Raw genomic sequence first — 22,337 nt, forward strand, 5'->3', positions numbered from 1 at the left:
AGCTTCCAAACACCCTCTTCTTGTTCCCACCGCTTCTGTGCTAGAAGTTCCAGGCAATTACTGGGCTGCAACCAAATCGCCATGTAGTGTGTTTCTGATTTGGGATTCATGAGTATCTGCGATTAGACTGATTCTTGTTTATTGTGGCCTCTGGGAAATTGGTTGATGCATGAATATATGAAATAGCAGTGTGATAATAAAATTAGCAGAACCTAGAAATGCCTGCAAAGTTTATTTATGAATATGATGCAAAAATTGATAATTAATTCTCTGGACATTTCTTAGCTCTTCTAAGAGTCAGAGTATACACAATGTCTGGAACAAACACATGTCTGTTCAGTAATTTTACAGTTAAACTTCAAATCTCATTGGTCTAATCAACCACCATTGTTCCCCAAGAAAATGGCTTTTGGTCTTCTTTTCATAATACAGCAGATTCAAAATCTTTGCAGTAAACATTTCCTCATACTTAGGATTTCATGAAGAGCATTGTCAATCCATATCTGCCTCTGGGTTCTTAAATCTTTTCTGAATTTCTTCAATCAGCATGGGGAGTGGGGATAGGAGTTGTTTGCAAATGCCTGGTACATAGATATAAGTCAGTTCCTTAGTTTTATTTGTAGCTAAGTCATTCCTAAATCGAGAGTTATAACTTTGTTTTACATGTTTTTTTCAAAGGATTTTCAATAAACAATTGTCAGAAGAATCAAGTACTTTTTAATATTCCAAACTCTTTAATGATGTTTGTCTGTTGTAGAGGATTTAACAGGGATGTCTTTTTTTGATAGATTTTGAACCTGGTAAAAAGGATATACATATCATTTATACTGAAAATGAACATGCTAAAAGGAGGGAGAAAAAATCCATATGCATATCTATGTACACCTACATATCTACTCTACTATCTAACTAGATAGGTATCTTCCCAGGCAGATATCGATACATATGGGTACATGCATATTCATATACATACATGTGTAATGTTTGCAATGAAATTTACTAAAACATTAACAAAACAAAAGTACAGATAGAGGATTATAAGGATTGAATTATTTTTTCTCATTTTTTTATAATTGCATAGTCTTATTCTTGATTATACAATAAGTGTTTATAAAGAACATGTATAAAGAAGAAAAAATGCTCAGTACCAACTAGCTATGGACCATGTTTCAGAAATGGGGTTAATGAGTATCAGTGAACAGAGAGATTGTATGTGCATTTATTAGGAGGTCACCTTGACCGAGAAGGCTTTCTTCAGTTATTCATCCTGGAATGGGATGACATATGACCTTCCTTGGGCCTCCATTCTATCTTGCTTTTGTTCATTTCAAGTACTGCTTATTTATGGGCTGATCTTTCTAAGTATGCCTTGTATTCCTTAAGACATAAACTTCATTAGATACAACATTCCGTAGCCAGAAAAAAAAAAATTTTTTTTTGATTTATAAAAAAGATGTTAATAAAATGTTGTGGAAAAATAATTCCTATATTACCATTGCCAACAGCAAAAGGAAACCCCGTGAATGTAGTCCAGTCAAATAAATGTTTAACAAAACCTATACTTTTCTTGAACTGCCATGAATAACATGCTGCCTACCACCATTCTGCTTTGGGCTTGAGTTCATTGTTTTGTGTGATATTTTGTGGCAACTGCTAATTGTTATAAGCTGTCCAATAAATGTGATGGATCGTCCAATTAACTCTTCATCAGCATCCATTTTTGAAAACACTACGTATTGAAAGTGATGACAGTTTATGACCTCCATGTTGCATATGTAGCTAATTGCTCCTTGGACAATAATTATTAAGTTTCTTGTGCCTCATCCAGTCATTTAGTTTTAGAAATTATGACGCCACTGAATTTCCCAATTCATTTGACTTTACAACTATGGCCCTCCAAGGATTACTGAAGGTCTGCTGTGGAATGTATGGTTCATATAAATGTTGAAGTAGATTACAGATATGTCTGTTTTGTAGGTTTTCCATCGACCGGCACACCGACCTGGAGAGGCAGTTCAACATTAATGCAGATGATGGGAAGATAACGCTGGCAACACCACTTGACCGAGAATTAAGTGTATGGCACAACATAACGATCATTGCTACTGAAATTAGTAAGTGCCTGGGTTTGTTCATTTTTTCCTTGTGTGACTGGTTTCAGTTTATACCTATTGATCACATTATAAGTGGTCCCTGTTTCCATTAGCTATTTTGAATATTGGAACTTCTTATTGTTAACAAGGATCCTTTCTTTGAACGCATCATCCCAACATGAAATAACTGACACTGTGCTAAATTACCAGAAGGTTGCAAGATATGTAGAATGGTCCTATGTCCAAATATTCTTACATCTTATATCCATTTTCGGCCATTAAAAATAATGTTTTGCATTTTAAAATATGGGAAAAGATTTAGCATAAAAGGATAGTTTTAAAAAAAGTAAAATTTAAGAACTGTACACTACAGTTTAAATAAGTGGAAACTCATATGAAGGTCTTCAAAAAGTCCGTGGAAAGTTTTAATTCAATTTTTCCATGAACTTTTTGAAGTACTGTTGTATTTTAAATATGTATAATATAGAAACAATTACTCTCACATATTTGAATTATACATATACATATAATACATACAAAACGTATAAAAGGAAATTTTACGCTACAAATTCATATTATTTTGGAGGGGTGAGATTATAGATAATTCTTTGTTTTGTATTTTATAGTTTAATCAGTTTTATACAATAATCATGGACTCTTTAGATTTGTATCTTCAATATAAATTTAATAAATTTTTTTTGTTGTTGTTGTTTTGTTTTATAAATTACAGATAAAAATGTAAGCTTTTTATAGGGCAGGAATTTCCAGGGTTGTTAAAATAGCATGTTAGTCTTTCTATTAATTTTTAATGAGCATAGCCTCTTTACAGTTAATGAAACTATTCTTGAGTCTCTAAACAATAGCTATCTGGTGAAATTTAGTGCTATCCTATCTTCAAGAGCTTGCATTCTGCCTCACCAGTTCTTATTATTTTACAAAAAAACATGCAAAAGGGACATGATATTCATTTTATGTCCAAGCAAAACAAGTTTTGCGCGTTATCTAAATATCTCTTTTCATAAAGAACCTGATGAGGTCTTCAAAGCGGTACACACATTCAAAAAGACTACACGTTCTTGAGGGAATTAGGGTTAAGGGAATCTGAAGAGTAAATAAAAATCAGCATTAAGAAAGACTCACGGGCACACATGCCACATAGAGAATGTAAATGATAATTATGGGATGTGGGACCTAAAATTCATGCTATGCTTTCTAGCAGCTAATGCAAAAAACAGGGGAAACATCTCTGAGATAATGACTAATTTGTATGAAGAACAGTAATCCAGGGATTCAGGAGTGGCACAGTTTTTCCTTGTTCTGGAGCTTGATAACAAGAACTCTTGTAGGAGCATGTGAAGATTCAAGAGTGAAGAATGCCTGTTTCTTATAGCAATCTCAAGTGCAGGCAAAGAACACGCAGTCAAGTTGCTATGTAGTTTCAACTTTACCAAGCTCTGGCTGTGGATAGACAAAAAATCTTGGAACTTTGGTGTTTTTGCTGGCTTAGGAGTACTATTTTCCTCTCTAAAGTGTTACTCTGGCAGTAGTTTCTTATAGCATTAAGAGAAAAAGAAAATAAAGCATACCATTTAGTGCTTTTGGTTTATTAGAAGTGTTAAACCCATTTAGAAGACATGATTTTTTTCTAATTTACAGTGTTGAAGCCCTATTATCATCTTACACCTCTGAGAAAAACTATATCTATTTAGATTGGTTTAAGGCTTTAGAAAAAATCTCAAAAGAACTAGTTTTCTTATTTAAAATATGTAGTCAATGATTACATTTAAATTTTTTTTCTCATATATTGAATACAACCTAGTCGTGTTAACCTTAATCCATGTCACTTATTTTATTAGATGGATGCTTTTACTTAAATTTTCATCAAGGTTGTCCCAATTATAAGCAATCATGTACTGGATTCTAAAAAGCAAAAAGAAATGTTCATAGAGCAGGTGCTTAAGAAACATTTTAGGGCAATCCAGAAACAAAAGATTCATTTGCAAGGAATCACAGACAAGTAAGGAAGACAAATACAAAAGCAGATGTCTAGGGCAATGAGCTGTTAACTCCAGAGTAACAAGGGTACCAAACCCAGCCAGGGAAGACCTGAGTTTTCTCATTCCTTCAAAAATTATTTACTGAGTCTTTATTATATGCCAAACACTCATCTAGTGATTGCAGATATAGCAGAGAGTAAAATAGGCAAAAACCCTGCTCCTCTTGGAGTTTTCCTTCCAGCGGAAAGCTACGTATGACAGGGTGAATTGGAATCTGCTGAAATATCCATAAAGAAAGACACAGCAGTAAGGGAGAAGATGATGAATGCTGATCATTCAAGTCGTTCCATGTTGATGGTGTGGAAAAAATGCAAGGATGGAACTCCTTCAATGAACACATGATTATATTTAAAAAGTTATTTCATGATAAATATTTTAGAAATCAAGCTTTTATATGTATCAGTAAAATAACTATTTAAGATTATTTTTAAGGGAGTATTATTATATTACTATTGCTAATTACTATTATAAATACCATATAACCAAATTACAAAAAAACATCAAAGGTAGACCAGATAAAATTTTCTTCTTGTTTTCAGGGAAATGATTCCTATATGTCCCATATTCAGGTTTACAGTTGCCTCCATATAGAGATAAATACAGCGTGCCTCAGCGAACATGATTGTATTCAGCTTGTCTATAATCCTTATAGAATTTAAAATATATAACAAAAACATGTGTTATTCTCTTGAAATCAGTGGGCATTGTCTCACCTTTTGCTTTTTTTTTTTTTAACTCAGAGTTTGAAAAATAAACAAATTACATAAGCATATTTTGGCCAAATAACAAGCTTAATTCAGATGAATTTTAAGAAATGTTGATGTATTAAAAACTTAGATATCAACCTGATCTTTTTTAAAAAAAATTTGCACATTTCTTAGAGCCAACAAGAATGAGAAAACAAAAGAGAACTTAAAATTTTAGCTATACAATAAAAGCTGGGGTGGGCATAAATGTAGAAACTTTAAATGTATAATTAAGCTACTTTGTTCTAAATCATGAAAGGAAGTAAAAATTATAATGTCACAGAAAAATTAAGAAAAATTAGAATTACTAAGAAAATAGCTTAGAGATATATTTTTTTTTCTACTTGGTTTGAATATTTAGCCCACAAGTAATGTTTATCTCTCAAAGCCACAGATAATGTTTTGGTAAAAAAAAAAAAAATATTAAAAGGAAATTTACTGTATTTGTTCCAGAAGAATATTTAAAACCATTCAGGATAACAGAACCCCCTAGGGGGAGGTTCTAATAATGATAAAGAAATATTAATTGCAGGGAGAACAATTTAAAATTATTTTTCAAATGTGTTCTCATCAGACAAAAGAATTAAGCAGATGAAATTAGGCTAAAAAGTGGATTTTAGGGAAGTCCATCTGTTACCTCTTAATGAGAATGGAGATGTCACCTTTTATCCTTTTGTGTCAGATCCACTTAACCAAGGCGGAGATGCATCACTGTGTATATTACCCAAGTGTTTCAGTGGTAATAGATCTAGCCTGCCATCATGATCAACAGGGACATCCCATCACATGAGCTGGCAGTTAGATCCCCATGTGCTAACAAGAGATATATCGTATCTATGCTAGCAGCCATTCCACCCCCTGAAACTAAGTGCATGGGTGCTGCTTTTCTTGAGGATAAAGATTTAAAGTAAATTTAGCTGACCAATTAAAATAAACACTGAAAAAAGTATTATGTGAGCCTTACAGTGCTTTTAATTCCCAGAACACTCTTTGAAAGTAGGTTCTATTCTTATAAATAGAAACCCAGGCACGGGATAAGTAACTTACCCAATGCTTCATGGACAGCAGGTTGGAGGAATGGAAGTATAGGACTGGAATCTTTTGTTTAGCTGCAGAATATAGGTTTTTAAACAATATCCACAGAAGCCTCACTTAGATCTTTCCTCTTCTTGTTCTTGCTCAATTTGAGCTTATGACACTTCCACATTATTTTCTGAAGCAAGTGAATGAAGGAGTTTTTCTGTGTGAAGCAGAAGGCTGGGGTAGGAACATGGGTGGGTTGGAGGAAAGAACAAAAATGCATTATTAGATCAGGCCCTCTTGTAACATGTAAAACCAAGAGTAGGAAAATTGCCCAAGTAGAGCTTTGGAACTTGTCAAACTAGAATTCTGTTCCCATTGCAGAGATTGGGAAACTGTACATTTTAGGGAGCTTTGTTTTTCACTGAAAACCACTGATCATAATCTTTTAGATAATTGTTTAAAACAAATAAGAAAATAAAAAATACTCCTGGACTTTATTGAAAACCTGATTCAGAATCTTAAGGGAGAAATTCAGGAATTCACTTTTCACAAATTCTTTCTCACCCACCCCTCACTTCCAAAAACGAGATGTACATTAAAATTTAACAATGCTGCAAAGGAAGGCAGAGAAAGGTGATATGTTTTGTATTTGTTTTGTTGTTGTTGTTGTTTTTCCTGTGCTGATCAGATGAGATTTCACCAACCTGAGATTTGAGGTAATGCTTGTCACATGAGAGAGCATGAATAATAAGCACAGTCAGAGGGGAGATAAAGGATATTGGGGGACAGTGAGGGAGTCAATTTGTTCAGAATATAGTCCCTGCAGGGTCATTCTAGAGGCACTGAATGCCGATTTTAACAAGTGTCCTTCAGAGGGAACTTGATGGTATGGAATGGAAAATGGCAAAACTCTCTGAAGCTCTGTACCTGGGATCCAGCAATTGGCATTCACAGAAAGAAAGCTGCCATTGGTTACCTGAAAGTATTTCAGAGCAGGAAGCATATAATTGCCCATTAAATTAATCTCTTTGAGTTAGTGATAATGCATTGCTCTGGCCCACTACAGTGGGCTGCACACAATATCGCAAATGAAGCTTTTCACTAATGATGGTTAAAGCTCCCAGGGAAAACACTAGTTTGATAGCACTTAAGGAATGTTTCTTCCTGGCATGGGGCCCAGTTGCCAGAATAATTACTTTGTCCAACTCAGTCTGCTTGGAAAAAATATATCTTTACAGGCAACTTCATTGTTTAGAGGAACCTTGGAGTTCTGGAGTTAAATGGAGTTGGAGTCTTGGCTGGGTCATGGCCATATAACCCTTGGGTACATTATCTTCCCTCTTTTACTCTCAGTTTTCTCATCTGTGAAAGGGAAATAAAAACTATTCTTTAAACACTTGGGCATAGTGAGAATTGAATTAAAAGTGATAACACTATTCTCTTTGACAAAGAATCCATCTACAGTCTTTAGAAAGTCATGAGTAAATTGTGTATGTTCTTGTTGTTAATTTAGCCCTTACCCTGGGCTTTGAATAACTCCTTAATTTAAATTTATTTACTTAGTTTTTATCATCTCTTACCCCTTCCCCTTTCCACAACAAAAAATTGGTAATCAGAGCCTGTTCTGTGAGGTGAAGTTATGTTTCTGCATTGCACAGCCAATATGTTTGTTGATTGGCCTTCATCTTGGCCCTTGTACAGGCACTATAGATTGACCAACGGCTAAGGAACAGCCTTCAAAATGAGGCAAGCATGTGCTTGGACACTCTCATTGCACTGAAGACTTCAGATTTTATATCAAGTTCCTGCTCAAAATATATCAATATCTCTCTACTACCTATGGCATAATCAGGACTAGAGCTTTATTAAGATTAATGTTCTTGTCTTATGTAGGGTGGAGAAGTAGATGGGGAGAAACTATTGTCCAGTTAGAGAACTCTCACAGAAAGGGAAAGGTGATAAGAGACTAAAGTGGTATATAAAATTCAGGAGTAGAAGTGGTTAAGTGGCTCCCAAATCTCAGGGAGGCTGTAGCAGTATGACTTATATGACTGTAGTCTCATGGCAAGTTTCTATCATGATCCCTCACCTCATATAGCATACAGGTGCTGTAAGGTGGAGATCGGTGTTTTCAGGAAAGAGGTACATAATGAAAGGAAATGAAAAACAAAATATGGGAAAATGAAGGGGAAGCTACAGGTTCCTGGGGAAGCGATTAGCATCTAAAACAAAATTCAACAGAGAGAAGACTTGTAATCAGTGTCATTTCAAGTCCATGCAGTTAACTGAAGCAGGCCCAAATGAATGTATTTCTGTGTGTAGACCATATCAGTTTTATTTTATTCCTTATAAATCTTCTGCCACCTCTGAGAGTGGCCATTACATATAGAGCTGCTCCAGATTTTTGCATAATGACTTTGGAATTTCTCCCTGACTTCCTCTTTGTCCTGCAACCATTCTGCCAATCTCTTCCCATGATGTCTTCATCTCTTTGTCTTTTCCCCTGTCTCTTCTAGTCTACTTAGAAAGATTGACAGTGGACAGAGCACACAGATTGAGAATGGAGGTATAGATTTTAACCTAGCCCTTCTTTAAGATGTCAGGATGTTAAATAGACCCTTAGTCCCAACTTACAAAAGGAAAGTAGGTAAGAGGCTCCTATCCCGATGTCTTTCCCTGCTCTCTGTTTATAAACCATCTCTCCAAAGCCTCAGCAATAACTGACTGTAGACAACTGCAGACAAAGGATAGAAAGGCAGCAAGCAGCAAACATGAATGCCAGCTTTTCAGGTACAGGTTGCAGCAAGCTGGCCACTCATAACAAATGGTCATTTTCACATTTGGCACACCAGATAGAGAGAGGTAGGGAAGACTGCAGATATTTGAACAGATTATAAAGATAGGCTGATATTGGATTGATTTACCCTCGGGCTTTTGGTTTCTCTTGGGCTTAGGCTTTATCAGTCTTGAAATCAAAGAGAACAAGGTAAGGTTGAGAGACAAGGCTTCTAAGTCTGTTTAATGGGAAGAGATAATTTTACACTTGTCCATGCTTACTCTGTTGGTAAGTTTCTTAATTCTCTCTTTGGCTTTGTTTCCCCATCTATAAAATGGGGAATGTTTTGCTACATCTTTAGAGGTTTGTGATGAAGGGTGAATGTACTTAAAGGCTATCATCTCGCCTAACATAAAGTAAATGTTTGTAATAATGTCAATATGCCAAAAAATGACTGTTTTTCTCATCAAGCAAAACCACCCAGATTCATTCTGAGGATCCACCAAATTGTGAGTTTATACAGCAAGTATTACTTTGAGATTATTTGAGGGGCATGATTTTCCCCAGTGGTATGTATCCAAAAGGAAAGTCATCTTTGTTCTTTCTGTCAGTCCTAATTATCCTGGGCCAGGTTGGTAATTTTAAAAGCTCCTTTCTCATCTAAAACTAAGCCCATACATACTGCTATAAACACCTGCTCAGTAAGCAGTAGAAGTTACTAGTTAAGGACATAAGCTATGAAGGCAAATTGCCCCAGGCAAAATATTGGGTCCAACATATAATATGCATATGACTTGAATACATTACATAATCTCTTTAAGCCTCAATAACTAAATTTGAAGTTGTTATGAGAGTTAAATGAGATAACACAGGTAAAGTGCACAAAATAAAGCCTGGCATATAACAAGGACTTGATAATATACTTTCTCTTCTCTCTCTCACCATCTTCTCTTCTATCCTCTTGCAGACCAAACCTGATGCCTGTTGTCTCTCACCTTTCCTATCACCCCCATCCTATATATAAACATCCTATTTGTCACTCATTTCCTCCTTTTTTGCAACCACTTGGGTTCAGGGAAAAAGGGGACCAAAAAGCCATATGGATGCTCTGAAATGTATTGGGTCTCTTCTGCTGCCTAATACACTATATCAAAACTCAGTGGCTTAAAATAATAAACATGTATCTCTCCTTTTTCTATGGAGCAGCTGGGCAGTTCTTTTAGTTTGAACTGGTTTTGCTAATCTTTCTAGTCAGCTGATGGCTTCTCTGGGTTTGATGGTCTTATGGCCTCTCATGTATAAGTGACAGGTCAGTTAGTCCAGGGAGCCTCAGCTGGCAATATTTGTCTCGGCTCCACATGGTCTCTTATCCTCCAGTAGGCTAGCTTGGCTTCTTTAGGGATGCTCTCAAAACTACAAGAAGCAGCCAAAAAGAAGCCCCAGTGAGCAAGCACTTTTCAAGCCTTGACTTGCATCAAGTTTGCTAATATTCCATTGGCCAAAATAAGTCACTATCAAGAGCAGTTTCGAGAGATAGAAAAATGTCATTTCTTGACTTCTTTCCTGAATCATTTTCTCAGGATAGTGAATGCACATTCAGAATTCTTTACTTCAATACCTTACATATTTGGCGGAAAGGATCGAACACATTTCTAATAGCCATCAGCTGGTTAATTATGGATTCTTTAGGATCTCAGCTTAAATAGAAATTTGTATTAACTTATATTAAATGTATTAATGCATTTATAATGCTTAAAACAATTTCTGCTGCCTATGTGCTAGTGTAAGTATTAGCTATTATTATTCTAATTTCCTGATATCCTTGGCTGAACCAGTTTCCTTTGTTAAAAGTTCTAATTTTGTTGTATGTGTTCTTTCCTTTCAAATGACTGGTCAAGACTTATAATACACACTCATTTACTTGAAGTTTTAAAAATACATTTCTAAGGGAAGTAATAGTTAAAGTTCCGGCTCTAATGAAATGTTTTATAATTCTTTTATCCTGGGAGTCTAGCACAGTGCTTGGAGTTCTCAATAAATATTTGCTAAATGAATGAATGAAGGAAGAAAATAATGAATTAATACCACTAGGGAGTACCTTGATGAATGCTGAATCCAAACAGACACTATTAATTGATCAATGGAGAAAAATTTTGCTATAATATACCCCACTTGGCTCTTTTTAAAAAATCTTAGGCAGATAGGTAGACAGGCACTAGGGCTTTCTTTCCTGAGTGACTAAAGCTGAGACATAAAGGGCAGAAATGACTGTGCTCTCCTTGTATGAAAATTGCAGGGCAGTGACTGTGCTCACAGGGAAGGATTTCTGCAGAATACAAACCAATCTTGGAAGTCAGAGACGATGAGAGAGGTGCTAGCGGAGAGAAACCTCTTGTCCCCTCTCTGTTGCCCAAGGAACCAGGCTTCTGATCTATGAAGCTTTATTTCTCTTTCCTTCTGAGAGCCTGAGGCAAGCCCTGAATAATGCCAGCCCATACTTCATTACCCAACAAGCCCGTTTATCATTTAATCTGATCTGTATTGAACAACTGGAAGCAGGTTACAAAGCAGCAAAGCCAAAAGAATGAAAATGCAGCATGTTTTTCTGATTACAGGCATCCCTAATCTGAATCTTAGAAACTGGGGCTAAACATAGGCACCAATTCCATCTTTAATCACCACTCTCTCCACCTGGCATTTCAGTGCTGGGTCAGGTAGCCCTTCAGCCAGATGGTGGACATTTAAGCTATAACTTGGCTTCTGTCTTATTTGGGGTGGCAGTTGTCAGTTACTCTACACTATTCCTTATGGTGCTGATATTTTCTGGACCCCAGAGCCTCTACAGGACAAGGACTTACCTCACATGTCAGCCAAGGTCAAAGGTTATGCTGTTTGTCACAAGGATATATCAGACACACTCCTTTTATGGCTGCCAATTCCATTCATCCAGCAATTCAAATAAGCTAAGGAAAAAGAAACTTCCATCCTTTGGCAGCCACCTTGGGCCAAGCACTGTGTTGAGCATTTGACAAACACTGTTTTATTTCAGCTTTACAGAAATCCTTTGAGGAATGATGAGGAAGGATACTCTGAGAGGTGGAGCACCCTCCCCAGGCCCACATAGCCCAGATGTGCAAAGCAAGTCCTGCCAAAACATAACACTTTCATCTTCTCCCATCATTATTTCTATAAAATTTCATCAACAAATACCCAAAGCAGACAGGGTTCAGCTCATTTCAGCAAGTATTCCATGTATACTAACTACATGTTAAGAGCTAGCTCTTGGAAAGCAAGAAGACATGATGCTTTCCTTTTTAAGCCTTAAGAGGGGAACAAAGAAGTAGAGGCATGCATTTGAAGCTCTAGCATATCATTTACTAAAAATAAATAAGTAAATAAATAAACATGTCAGGTAGAGTAGGGTAAGACTTCTCCATTGGATGGGAGAGACGGGGTTCTCTGTAAGATTCTTGGCGGGAGGTATATTTTCATCAGGATCATGAAGTAGTAGTAAGCTTTAGTCTAAGATGCATTTCAAAATTAGGAAATATCTTGAACAAGAGGTGAAGAGCTTAGAATATCTTCTGAAGATGAGGGAAATAAGAAGGGAGAAGTAAATGTGGCCAGAAAGTTAAGTGAGGCCAATTTTGGTTGCCTTTGTATTCTGCATCAAGGAAATGTCTTATTTTCTGTGTCAGAAGGGCCCACTAAATGCATAGTAATAAGGGAAATATATGGCCCAGAGTATTAGCATTCAGATTTAGGAGCAGAATAAGTTAGGAATGGAGTGGAGAGACCATGACAGAAAGAATGGGAAGGAGAAGAATATGACTATGATTCAATGTTTTGATGCACTATGTTCAGTGCACTTTATGTACATGACAATCATGTGGAGGGCGTGTTAAAACATAGATCGCTGGGCCATGAATTTGTATTTCTAACAAGAGTCCATGAAAGTCTGATGCTGCTGGTCCAGGGACCACACTTTGAGAACTATATAAGCCCCTGTAGTGTTAATTTAAAATAAGACTGAAGCTATGTTAGAGATGGAGTTTGAATAGACAGAAATTGGCATCTGGTTAAAACCAAAGATGAAAGAAGAGAAGGAAATTCTCCTAGAGATGGTAAGCCTTGGCAACCAGGACAAAAATAATTATACAGCAAAAGATGGTGCTGCTTACTATGTGTTAGGCAGTGTTCTTGCCCTTTCTATACCCTTTCTTATGTTTAATTCTCACAATAACTCCATGAGTCAGTACCATCAGTTCTTTCATCTAATAAAGCAAAGACAGCAAACTCAACAGATTTAGTTGGTTGAGTTTGGATTCGAACCTAGGTTTGTCTGACTCTTGCCAATTTCTGAACATTTAGCATCTATCCTCTTGTAGTGATAGCCTAGTTGCTATTGAGACATCCCATGACTCGTGTTAACAAGTCAGATTACAGAAAAATTGACCCATCACTTCCAAAGTTTAAGTATTCACAGCATTCCTTCAACCAAGTCTCCAGAAAAGAATTTTGAACACAATTGGTAGGCTTTCAATCCCACTGAAGTAATTGAATGGGGTGGATGGGGTGGGGGTTTGGGGAGGTGTCCAGTTGAGGGTAATGAATTTGACATTTGTATCTGTGAACTCTGCTCCAGAGGAATTTGGATTTTTAGGAACCTCAGGTTTCTAAATTTTAAAATAATTTAAAGTCTAAATGAGGAACTAATATTGAAGTTTGCTTCCATCCTGCTCCCCAGTGAGATAAGCCTGGAAAGATGCTGAAGTCTCCTCCACACCCCTGATGCTATAACAATCTTTAACAATAGGCTGGAGAAGAATGACACTAAATAAAACTGAATGACGAGTTGGAGGGAAAAAGCTTGGACATTGCAGTAAAACAAATATGAATTTCAATCTAGGTTTCATATATGATTATCTGCTTGAACCAAAATAATTTCCTTGACTTATATAATTTATTTCCATCAGTTAAAAGGAAACTGTAATAATAGGAAACTAAAATTCACTTGCCTGATATAGAGAATATGTGTGTTTCATATATACATATGTGTGTGTGTGTGTGTGTGTGTAATTATATAGAGTTACCTCACATATAAAAATGATTTAAATTAGCAAGAACTGTTTTTTTGAAAATGATAATGATACATTCTCATAGTCTGTTCTTTCAATTGACTATTCTACACTTGATGTTTATGGAACACTGACTTTTTAGAACCTTTCTGTTTCAACTTCATTTAGCTGTTTTGTTTAGCAGAAACAAATAAAAAACTGTAACACGGTGTAAGGAAAATCTGTGTTAGCAAAAATTGTTATTTTTTTTTTCTAGCTTTTACATACTGCTTATCATTAGATTGTGTATTAGGCACAGTATCCAAATCTCTTTGCTTGTTCATATTCGAGTATCTAAGGATATAAAAATACTCATACTGAGCCAGCATTTGATATCCCACTGAACCCTTTTTCACATTTCCAATATAATTATGTAGCAGTTACAAAGAAACAAAGACTGAACACCACAGAATACCATAGAAACCCACATTTGTTTATTTAAGAATAGATATAAAAAGCTTCTCAGACAGAAACTGATGTATGAGGTAACTGATACCTAAAATAAATCTGAAAATGTCTGGTATCTATGAGAATTGATTGGTTAGACATGGATTTTAGAAGGCAGTTACATATTCTATAAATGGCCCCTGGTGTATAAATATATCTTAATAAAAAAAACTAAGTGCTGAATTTGATATCTTTATTAGGGCTTTGTTCTCTGAATGATTGCTTTTGTCCCCAATAGTGTCCATCTTAAAGAGGTTTAAGATCTAATAAATCAGTCACTAAATGTATCAAATAATTGTAGAATGAATACACAAAACATTAGTGAGTCTAACACATTTCTGTCAGCCTATACTATGAACACACGTTGTTGAAGACCTGTCTCTTGGCCTGGAGGTACAGTTTCTGCAGTGGAGGAGACAATTATGGACAAAAGTTAAGTTGTCTAATTGAAGGAGAGAGAAAGTATCCGAATAATACCTATGAGGAAGGTGTGAGTTCCATATGATGCTTTCTCCAGTGCCCTTCACAGTCAAGCTAGATGCTACCTTGTGACAAGTGAAGAAAAAAAGCAAGAATGTGACAGGAAAAGGGAATATTGTAAGGCCATCAAGGAGGTTTTGGGAATTTTTTGATGAAAAGATGGGACTAGTTGATCTTGGCCTGTTTCATGCAACTGTGGATATGACATATGACAGACTCCACTGTATACACATCTTATTTCCACATGGATCTTTTGATTGTGCTTTAAGAATGAGTAGTAGACTGACAGGGAAGGCTCAGTATTTAAGAATGCCAAAGCTATGTCTTTGATTGCATAATGGCTAAAGAAGCTCACTGTTCTTTAGACATCATAAGTATCATGATTTAGGAAACTGGCATGAATGCAATAGAGTAGTAGATACTCTCCCTTGCTCTCTCATGATATCTATTGGCTTAATGTCTACATCTGTTAAAAAAAAATATCTGGGTGTGAGAGTAAAGGAGAGAAAATGAACTAGCATTCCAGATGCTCCTCATTTCAGGCAAATACTAGTCTCTGTGTGCAAGCACTCCTTGTTTAATTCAGTCCCTATAACAGTGTTGGGATGGATGTATACTGAACTCTGTTTGCAATGTATGAAGTGAGATTCAAGGAAGTCAGGGAACATGGAAAATGTCATAGATCTAATAAAGTTAAGTTTGAATTCACCAGATTTGATGTCAAAGCCTGAACTCTTTTTATTCTTTGGTGCTACTAATCATGGTATATGGGCAAACATCCTTTGAAAAATATTAATCTTTGTACAAATTTTCAATTGCACCATTAGTTTCCAGGTCTTATGTTTGATCCTATGTGTATAGGAAAAAAAATCCAGGAATCACATTGCACGTTGCTTACAGCCTACTTGGGATGAGAATCCTAATATAATAACAATAATAATAATAATAATAATAATAATATTAACAACAATAATAATAGTAATAACAACAGTCATATAATGGTATATTAATTTTATTCCATGTAGTTTTGCTATGAAGTTGGGCTCACTGTCACTTTTCCATGAATGCTTCGGTCTTTCTTTTTAATGTGCACATACTATAATTACTTTATCTGCAGAAGAAACATATAATTTTAAAAGGTGTGGAAATGGGTATGATAAATTCATTTAGGAAATGTAGGTTCAATTCTTGGTACTGTTGTAATTGTAACTCTGAACTTCAAAGTTCTCTTTAGTATGTGGTTGAAATGAGATATGAGGTTGTCTTGCATCTCTATTTGATGAGTTTCTAGTGGCTGCAGCATCGCATGGGGAAGAAGAGCACAGGATTGGGGACAGAAAAATACAGAATTGTAAACTGACTGTAATATCTTTAAGTCATGTGATGTTAGGCAAAGCACTCATCCTTTTTAGGCCTCAATTTTGTTATTTGTAAGGTGAAGACAGTAACGTGCTTCTGTAGTGTTGTGTGATGCATCTAACATAATGACAAGTCTTAAAAAAATACTACAGTGGTTGAAACATATGGGGTAAGATTAGGGCAGTGAGAGTCTCTTATTCCTTTAAGACATCAGTATTCAGAGTTGTTCTAGAGACCTTTAGAGTCTTTGAGATACATCTAAGTGTTTTGCAAGATCAGAATATTTTTATAATAATAAGACACCGTTTGCCTTTTTTTCTCTCTTACTCTCACAAGTCAGAGTGTAGTTTTCTGGAGGTTACCTGGTATGTGTTCACGTTATTCCTCAATAACTAGTGGAATGTGTGCTAGAGTATTCTTGTGTTTTTTTGAAAAAAAGTTTTAATTTCTAATGTGGTGAATATTGAATAACCCAATAACAAAAACTTTAATGAATAAAAATATTTTGGGGTTTTTCAATAATTTTTAAAGGGGCTCTGAGACCAAGTTGTTTGAGAATGGCTGTATTGAGATGCATTTATTTTCTCAATTAGTTTGAGATATAGTAATAAAAAAGATAGCAAATATGTCTTGGATAGCACATTGAAAAAAAACGATTCATCACCTGCGAAGCATAGGTTGGATACTGAAAGAAAGAATACATATAATGTCATTAGTAGGATTCCTGGCATAGAATAAACAGTAAGAACTCAATAAATGCCAGTCATTTTTAAGAGCAGAGTGATAATTAACGTATCCCCAAAGAAAATAAGTTGATATAATCATTTACATTTTCAGGGTCTCACTAAATAAAGTTGCCTTAAGAGAGAAAATTGTTCCTGAGACAGATCGAGATTTGCCTACTGCTAAAACCTTTGTATTACTCTTTCAAAAAGGCATATGAGCATCATAGGGAATTAAAAGTGTCACACAGAAAGAGGCTGGGGGGACCCATCCAGGCACTGCCAGGGAGAGAGGCCCTGGACTAAGGACCAAGCCTCAAATGCTCTTCCAGGGTCCAGTCCTGCCCATGCAACCAGGCAGATTATCAGCATAAAAGGCCTCTAAGATTTAAAGTACACATTTAACCCCCATCGTTTTCACTTCATGGTTTTCAAATCACTTTGGGGGGGATCATTTTATTCAATTTTAGAAACAGCTGCAATAAAACATGCTGACCCAAACAATAATAATAACAACAAAAATAATAACAGCTACCGTTCCATCATTTCTTGAGCCTGCTTTTGTCAGTGCTTGACGCAAAGCATTTTGAAGAGAGACACCCATGCATTTTACAAAACTGCCCTATGTTGTAGATAATCATATTATCAACACTGCACAAATGAAAAAATTGAGCAGTGATTTTATGTCTCAAAGCTCTAAAAAACCTGACAACCAATACTTGATGAGCCAATCTTTGACACCGGACCATCTGCCTTATGAGAACCAATATACCACACTATAAAGCCTTAGGCAGGCATTTTATTTTTCATTGTAAATGTACAGATTAGCTTTATTGTTAAGTAACTATCCTCGAGAGTTTAACGAAGACATGTTTGTGCTGAAGCAACTAAGAATATGCTGACAGACTAAATTTCTGTTCCTGCCACACTGAGGACCACACCCTAATTCTTAGTGAACCCAGTAAGGTGAACAATATTTTGAAAAATTTAGTCACAAAATTGAGGCTCTTACCAGAGAAGAATCATTTTGTCCTCCAATCTTCCTTTCTGCTAGTAGCAGGAATTCCTTGCATTTCAATTATGATGTTATATTCTTTGTAAACTGGTTCTTTATACTTTAATACAGTGAATACTCAATGCAACTATATAAAATATGTCAGGGCTGGTATTATCATCTTGCATTTTAGGAGAGGTATCTGAAGTTCAAAAAGTTTAAGTCAATTACTAAAGATCATTTAGTTTGACAGTGCAAAGTAATTCTGCAACCCTAAAATTATTCATGAATTCATAATTAGAATGTGCTTAATTAATATTTATTTTGCAAGAACAGATGTACAATAGATCGATTCCAATAATACAAACTGTGACAATGGTAACAGTGACAGTATCTGTTGGTCACACTGCCTATCACCTTCAATTTTGTAGAATGATGATTTTACCTAGAAAGTATGTAAATAGTGTCATGCACACTCACAAATCATGCACAAATTATTTTGATAAGCAACTTTGGGACCGTCAGTCAGCACAGCAGAAGTAGAATTTAGAATGTTCGTGCTTCCACTCTGTTCAAAGGAGGAAGTTGCCTCATGGCTTGCTCCATACAGAGTGTCCATCCTCTCATTCTGCTGCAGATTGTCTTTTCCAAAGCATAGTGATGGATCTGCAGCATGGAGTAGTATGCTTGTGGCTCAAAGGATTGGTCCTGCATTTAAAGATGTCAACATAATCTTGGTCTGAAGCTCCTTTTTTTTTTTTTTTTTTTTAGAGTATTTAAAACAACTTTGTAAATAATTTTAATGTTATTATGTTTTTCTTTTTTTTTTAAGTTTTATTTTGTCGATATACATTGTTGCTGATTATTGCTCCCCATCACCAAAACCTCCCTCCCTTCTCCCTCCCCCCTTCCCCCCCAACAATGTCCTTTCTGTTTGCTTGTCGTATCAACTTCAAGTAGTTGTGGTTGTTATATCTTCTTCCCCACCCCACCCCCCGGTTTGGGAGTGTGTGTGTGTGTGTGTGTGTGTGTGTGTGTGTGTGAAGCTCCTTTTTATAACATAAGTAACTTGCACAAGTCAAGCTACTATTATCTTTTTTAGCACAATTTTCTTACATGTAATATTGGGATGATAAACTGTAGGTAGATAGGTTACATTATTCTCACTTTATAAAATTGAGATATACAGAGGTTAAGTGATTTCTTCAAGGTCGCTAAGCTAGAACCACATGGAAATAAAATGTCCACCAAGTCTTTCTTTCAATATCAATAGACTATATTTGATTCAATAGCACATGGACTCCTAGCAGGTATCTGTATTTATTCTGTCATTTTGTTTATAATCTCTCCTGTCTGTCTAATCTCTCTCCCTTTTACCATTGAATCAGCCTTGGATTTCTCAAAGAAATACAACTAATGTTAAAATGCATACAGATCCATTGTTGTACAGGGTCAAGGTAGATGAATATTTCAGTTCCCAAAATAATGTATTTTAAAATAATAAAGTTACTTCTTTTCTTATTGTAGTTAAAGTCTGAAAGGGAGAAAACACTATAACCTCTTGCATTCATCTGAGAGCACTTTTGGATACAATCTATACACCTATATGTGTATAGGTGTATACACATAATGAATACAAAAAATGAAAAATTAAATTAACTGGCATTTTACCCACATCCAGTCAAGCAACAGATGTGGGGAAAGCCCTGATGAATATCTCAACTAATTTTGGTGAATTCCAGGAGAAACAAATCTTAATAGTCCATTTACTAAATCTTTAGAGTCACAGATCTAATGACAATGATGTCATCTGGGGTGAGGTGCCAAGTTGAAGTGGCTGTCTGCTGTATGTGAAGATCATCTCTTTCTGGGTTTCTCAATCCTTTGATGTGTATAACTTTTTTCAAGAAAAAATATTTTAGTTTCTCAGATCTATTTGGGATGTACACATTTGATTTAAGCACTTGATTTAAACAAGGAAGACCTCTTGAAAAATTACATTATTTCTACATTCTCATATCAGCCTTATTCAGGAAGGTTGGAAGGGTCATAGTTTTATGGGAAATTTTATTTGTAGAATTCAGTAGAATAAAGGTGATGATATCTTAATTTATCCAGTTTACAGATCTTTACACATATTCCATTAATCCCTGTAGCAACCCTCTGAGGTATGTAAAGGGCAAGTATTATTAGACCCATTTTTCAAGCATAGAAAATAAGATAAAATGAGATAGAAAATCATTTCCCCACAACAACAATAAGGAGCTAGACCAAACCACTCCACATTTTCAGTTGCAGTGTGGCTTTAAACATTTTACAAATATTAGCTCACTAATTTTCAAGCCTCACACAGAAATTACTTTTTAAGGTTTCACCATGATGGGATATTTGTACATCCATACATCTACAGATCTATGAAAGTTTATATCCTGAGGAGCTGCAGAGACAAATCATTTCTATACAATAAAATGAACACTGGAGAACTGAGAACTAATTTAAGGTAATTTCTTTGTCAGTATCATACCATCCTTTACATGCACCCTAAATATGTCCATTTTCTCTACCTTTTCCCCTAATAGCTCATGCATGACACAACCGACTATGATGACAGAGAATCTCTAGTGTACCTCAGCAGTGAGACAAAACATTAATCTGAAATATTTATGAACATGTACAATGATTACTATGCTGTATCAGTAATTAGATGTGAGTGGTTAACAATTTATATGGATGGTAGTAATTAGTATTGCTTCTCCACAGATAAACTGAGCAAATTTGAAGCCATCAATGGGAGAAAGAGAGGACAAGTATTGAAGTTAGGCACCACTCTTTGATTTGAACCTAAAATTCATTCCTTTCTCAACTAACTCCTCCTGACCTCATCCCACCTCTTTTCTATGCTCCTTCTTGCCTCTTTCATTAAAGAAAGGAGTTTTGGGCAGATTTCCTTTGTCAGAGTTTTGTACGGGTCACCTACATTCTGTGTGAATCATGGGAAAGTCACTTCATGCTTCTGAGCTACAGTTTCCTTCTTTGTGAAATGTGCATGATAATATCAATATCATAGGAAGGTCATGTGATATAAAGTAGAGAAGCCATATTTAGCACCTAGCATTATGCCTGATGCATTTAAATGGACAATTAATTATAGCAGACATATTAATTCATTTTATTCTTATGTATTGCTCACCTTAAATTATTTATTTGTGAATCTGCAGGGCCTACCAGAGAAACTAGGGCATCATCTTCACTAACATTAGTTGCTATTGCTAGCTATTATTAATGAAGTTTTTTTCTTGTTCTCTTAGCCATTTGTTTAACTGCTACATATATAACTTTATTTATTATTTCACTTATGAGTATCTATGAAATATGCAAAATCCTAATCTATTCTCTAACAGCTTTGCAGCATTTTTTTTTAGTCTTGCCTGCCTGCTTAATCAGCAAAAGGATTAAAAGCCTGTAACCATCTACTCAATGTGAATTTTGCTGTTTTCTTGAAATTAAATCCTAGACATAAAAACAGTAAATGATTTTTCACAGTGTTAGTTGTGCATTCAGGTAACACTTGGTTCTGTGTGCACAGTTCCCACAGAATTGAAGTTTAGAAGATAAATATGCAGAAAATCCAGTCAGGGACAGAGATTTACCTTTCAACTCTATCTCCCAACAATATTATTTTAGAACTGATGTGCTCTCTGTAGACTTCAAGTCTGTGCTCTGTGATTCACATGGTGGGATCGAAGGGAGGCTTTCGGGAGGAGGAAGACAACATGCAGACGCTCTGCTGTCCTGAAGCCAGAAAATCCTGGAGTGGTAGATTCGAAGTTCCTGTTCTGAGCTTAGAGTTTGGGTAGCAATACTGTCAGAGCTGTCTGAGTGAATAATGATATCTATTCCAACCCCAGCATGTGGGTATGCAGTTCATGACATTCCCTGTTGTAAATGGTTGGAAACCAGGACTGGCCTACAGGAGTTGGCCTAACAGAGGAAGAAAGACTGGGCAGTTTAGCACAGCACTTATGAACATAGACTCTGGAGGGATTCAGACCAGAAGAGTCTTTCCTGTTGTTCTTTTATGTCCTGTGCAAGCTCAAATCCTAGGTGGGCTACTTATGAGAAGCATGATCTGGAGCAACTTGTTTAACACAGCTGCCCCAGCACAAGGTTGGTGCCCAAATCCTCTTACTCTCACTAGAAGTGCAGCTGCATCTTGATGGAATGCACATAATAGTTGTCCAGCAAATACTCTAAGGCACTGCTTCTCAAGCTTTAATGTGCCTGTGAATTACCCGGGGATCTTGTTAAAACACAGATTTGTATTCCTTAAATCTGGGGTGCAGATTTTATATCCCTAATAAGCTTCTGGGTCCTGCTGACATTGCTGGTCAGTGGACTAACTTTGAATAGCATATTATTGTAACAGTTAATTGTACATATCTGTGGGGTACAGAGGTCAATATCAATACCTGTGTGCAATATGTGATGCTCCAACCAGGATAATTAGTACATTCAACAATATA

The 22,337-nt window shown here is 35.9% G+C and overlaps 1 protein-coding gene across 2 annotated transcripts in view; it reads left to right on the forward strand.

Moving 5' to 3' along the window:
- Positions 1 to 22,337, forward strand: part of CDH8 (cadherin 8) — a 361,322-nt gene that overhangs the window by 219,840 nt on the left and 119,145 nt on the right. For both annotated transcript variants that reach the window (XM_063110265.1, XM_063110264.1), the window contains exon 7: positions 1,978 to 2,114. In XM_063110265.1, the coding sequence (XP_062966335.1) occupies positions 1,978 to 2,114 (137 nt within the window). The remainder of the gene's footprint in view (positions 1 to 1,977; positions 2,115 to 22,337) is intronic.

Source organism: Cynocephalus volans, chromosome 10, assembly GCF_027409185.1.
Source record: "Cynocephalus volans isolate mCynVol1 chromosome 10, mCynVol1.pri, whole genome shotgun sequence".
Taxonomy (NCBI): Eukaryota; Metazoa; Chordata; class Mammalia; order Dermoptera; family Cynocephalidae; genus Cynocephalus; species Cynocephalus volans.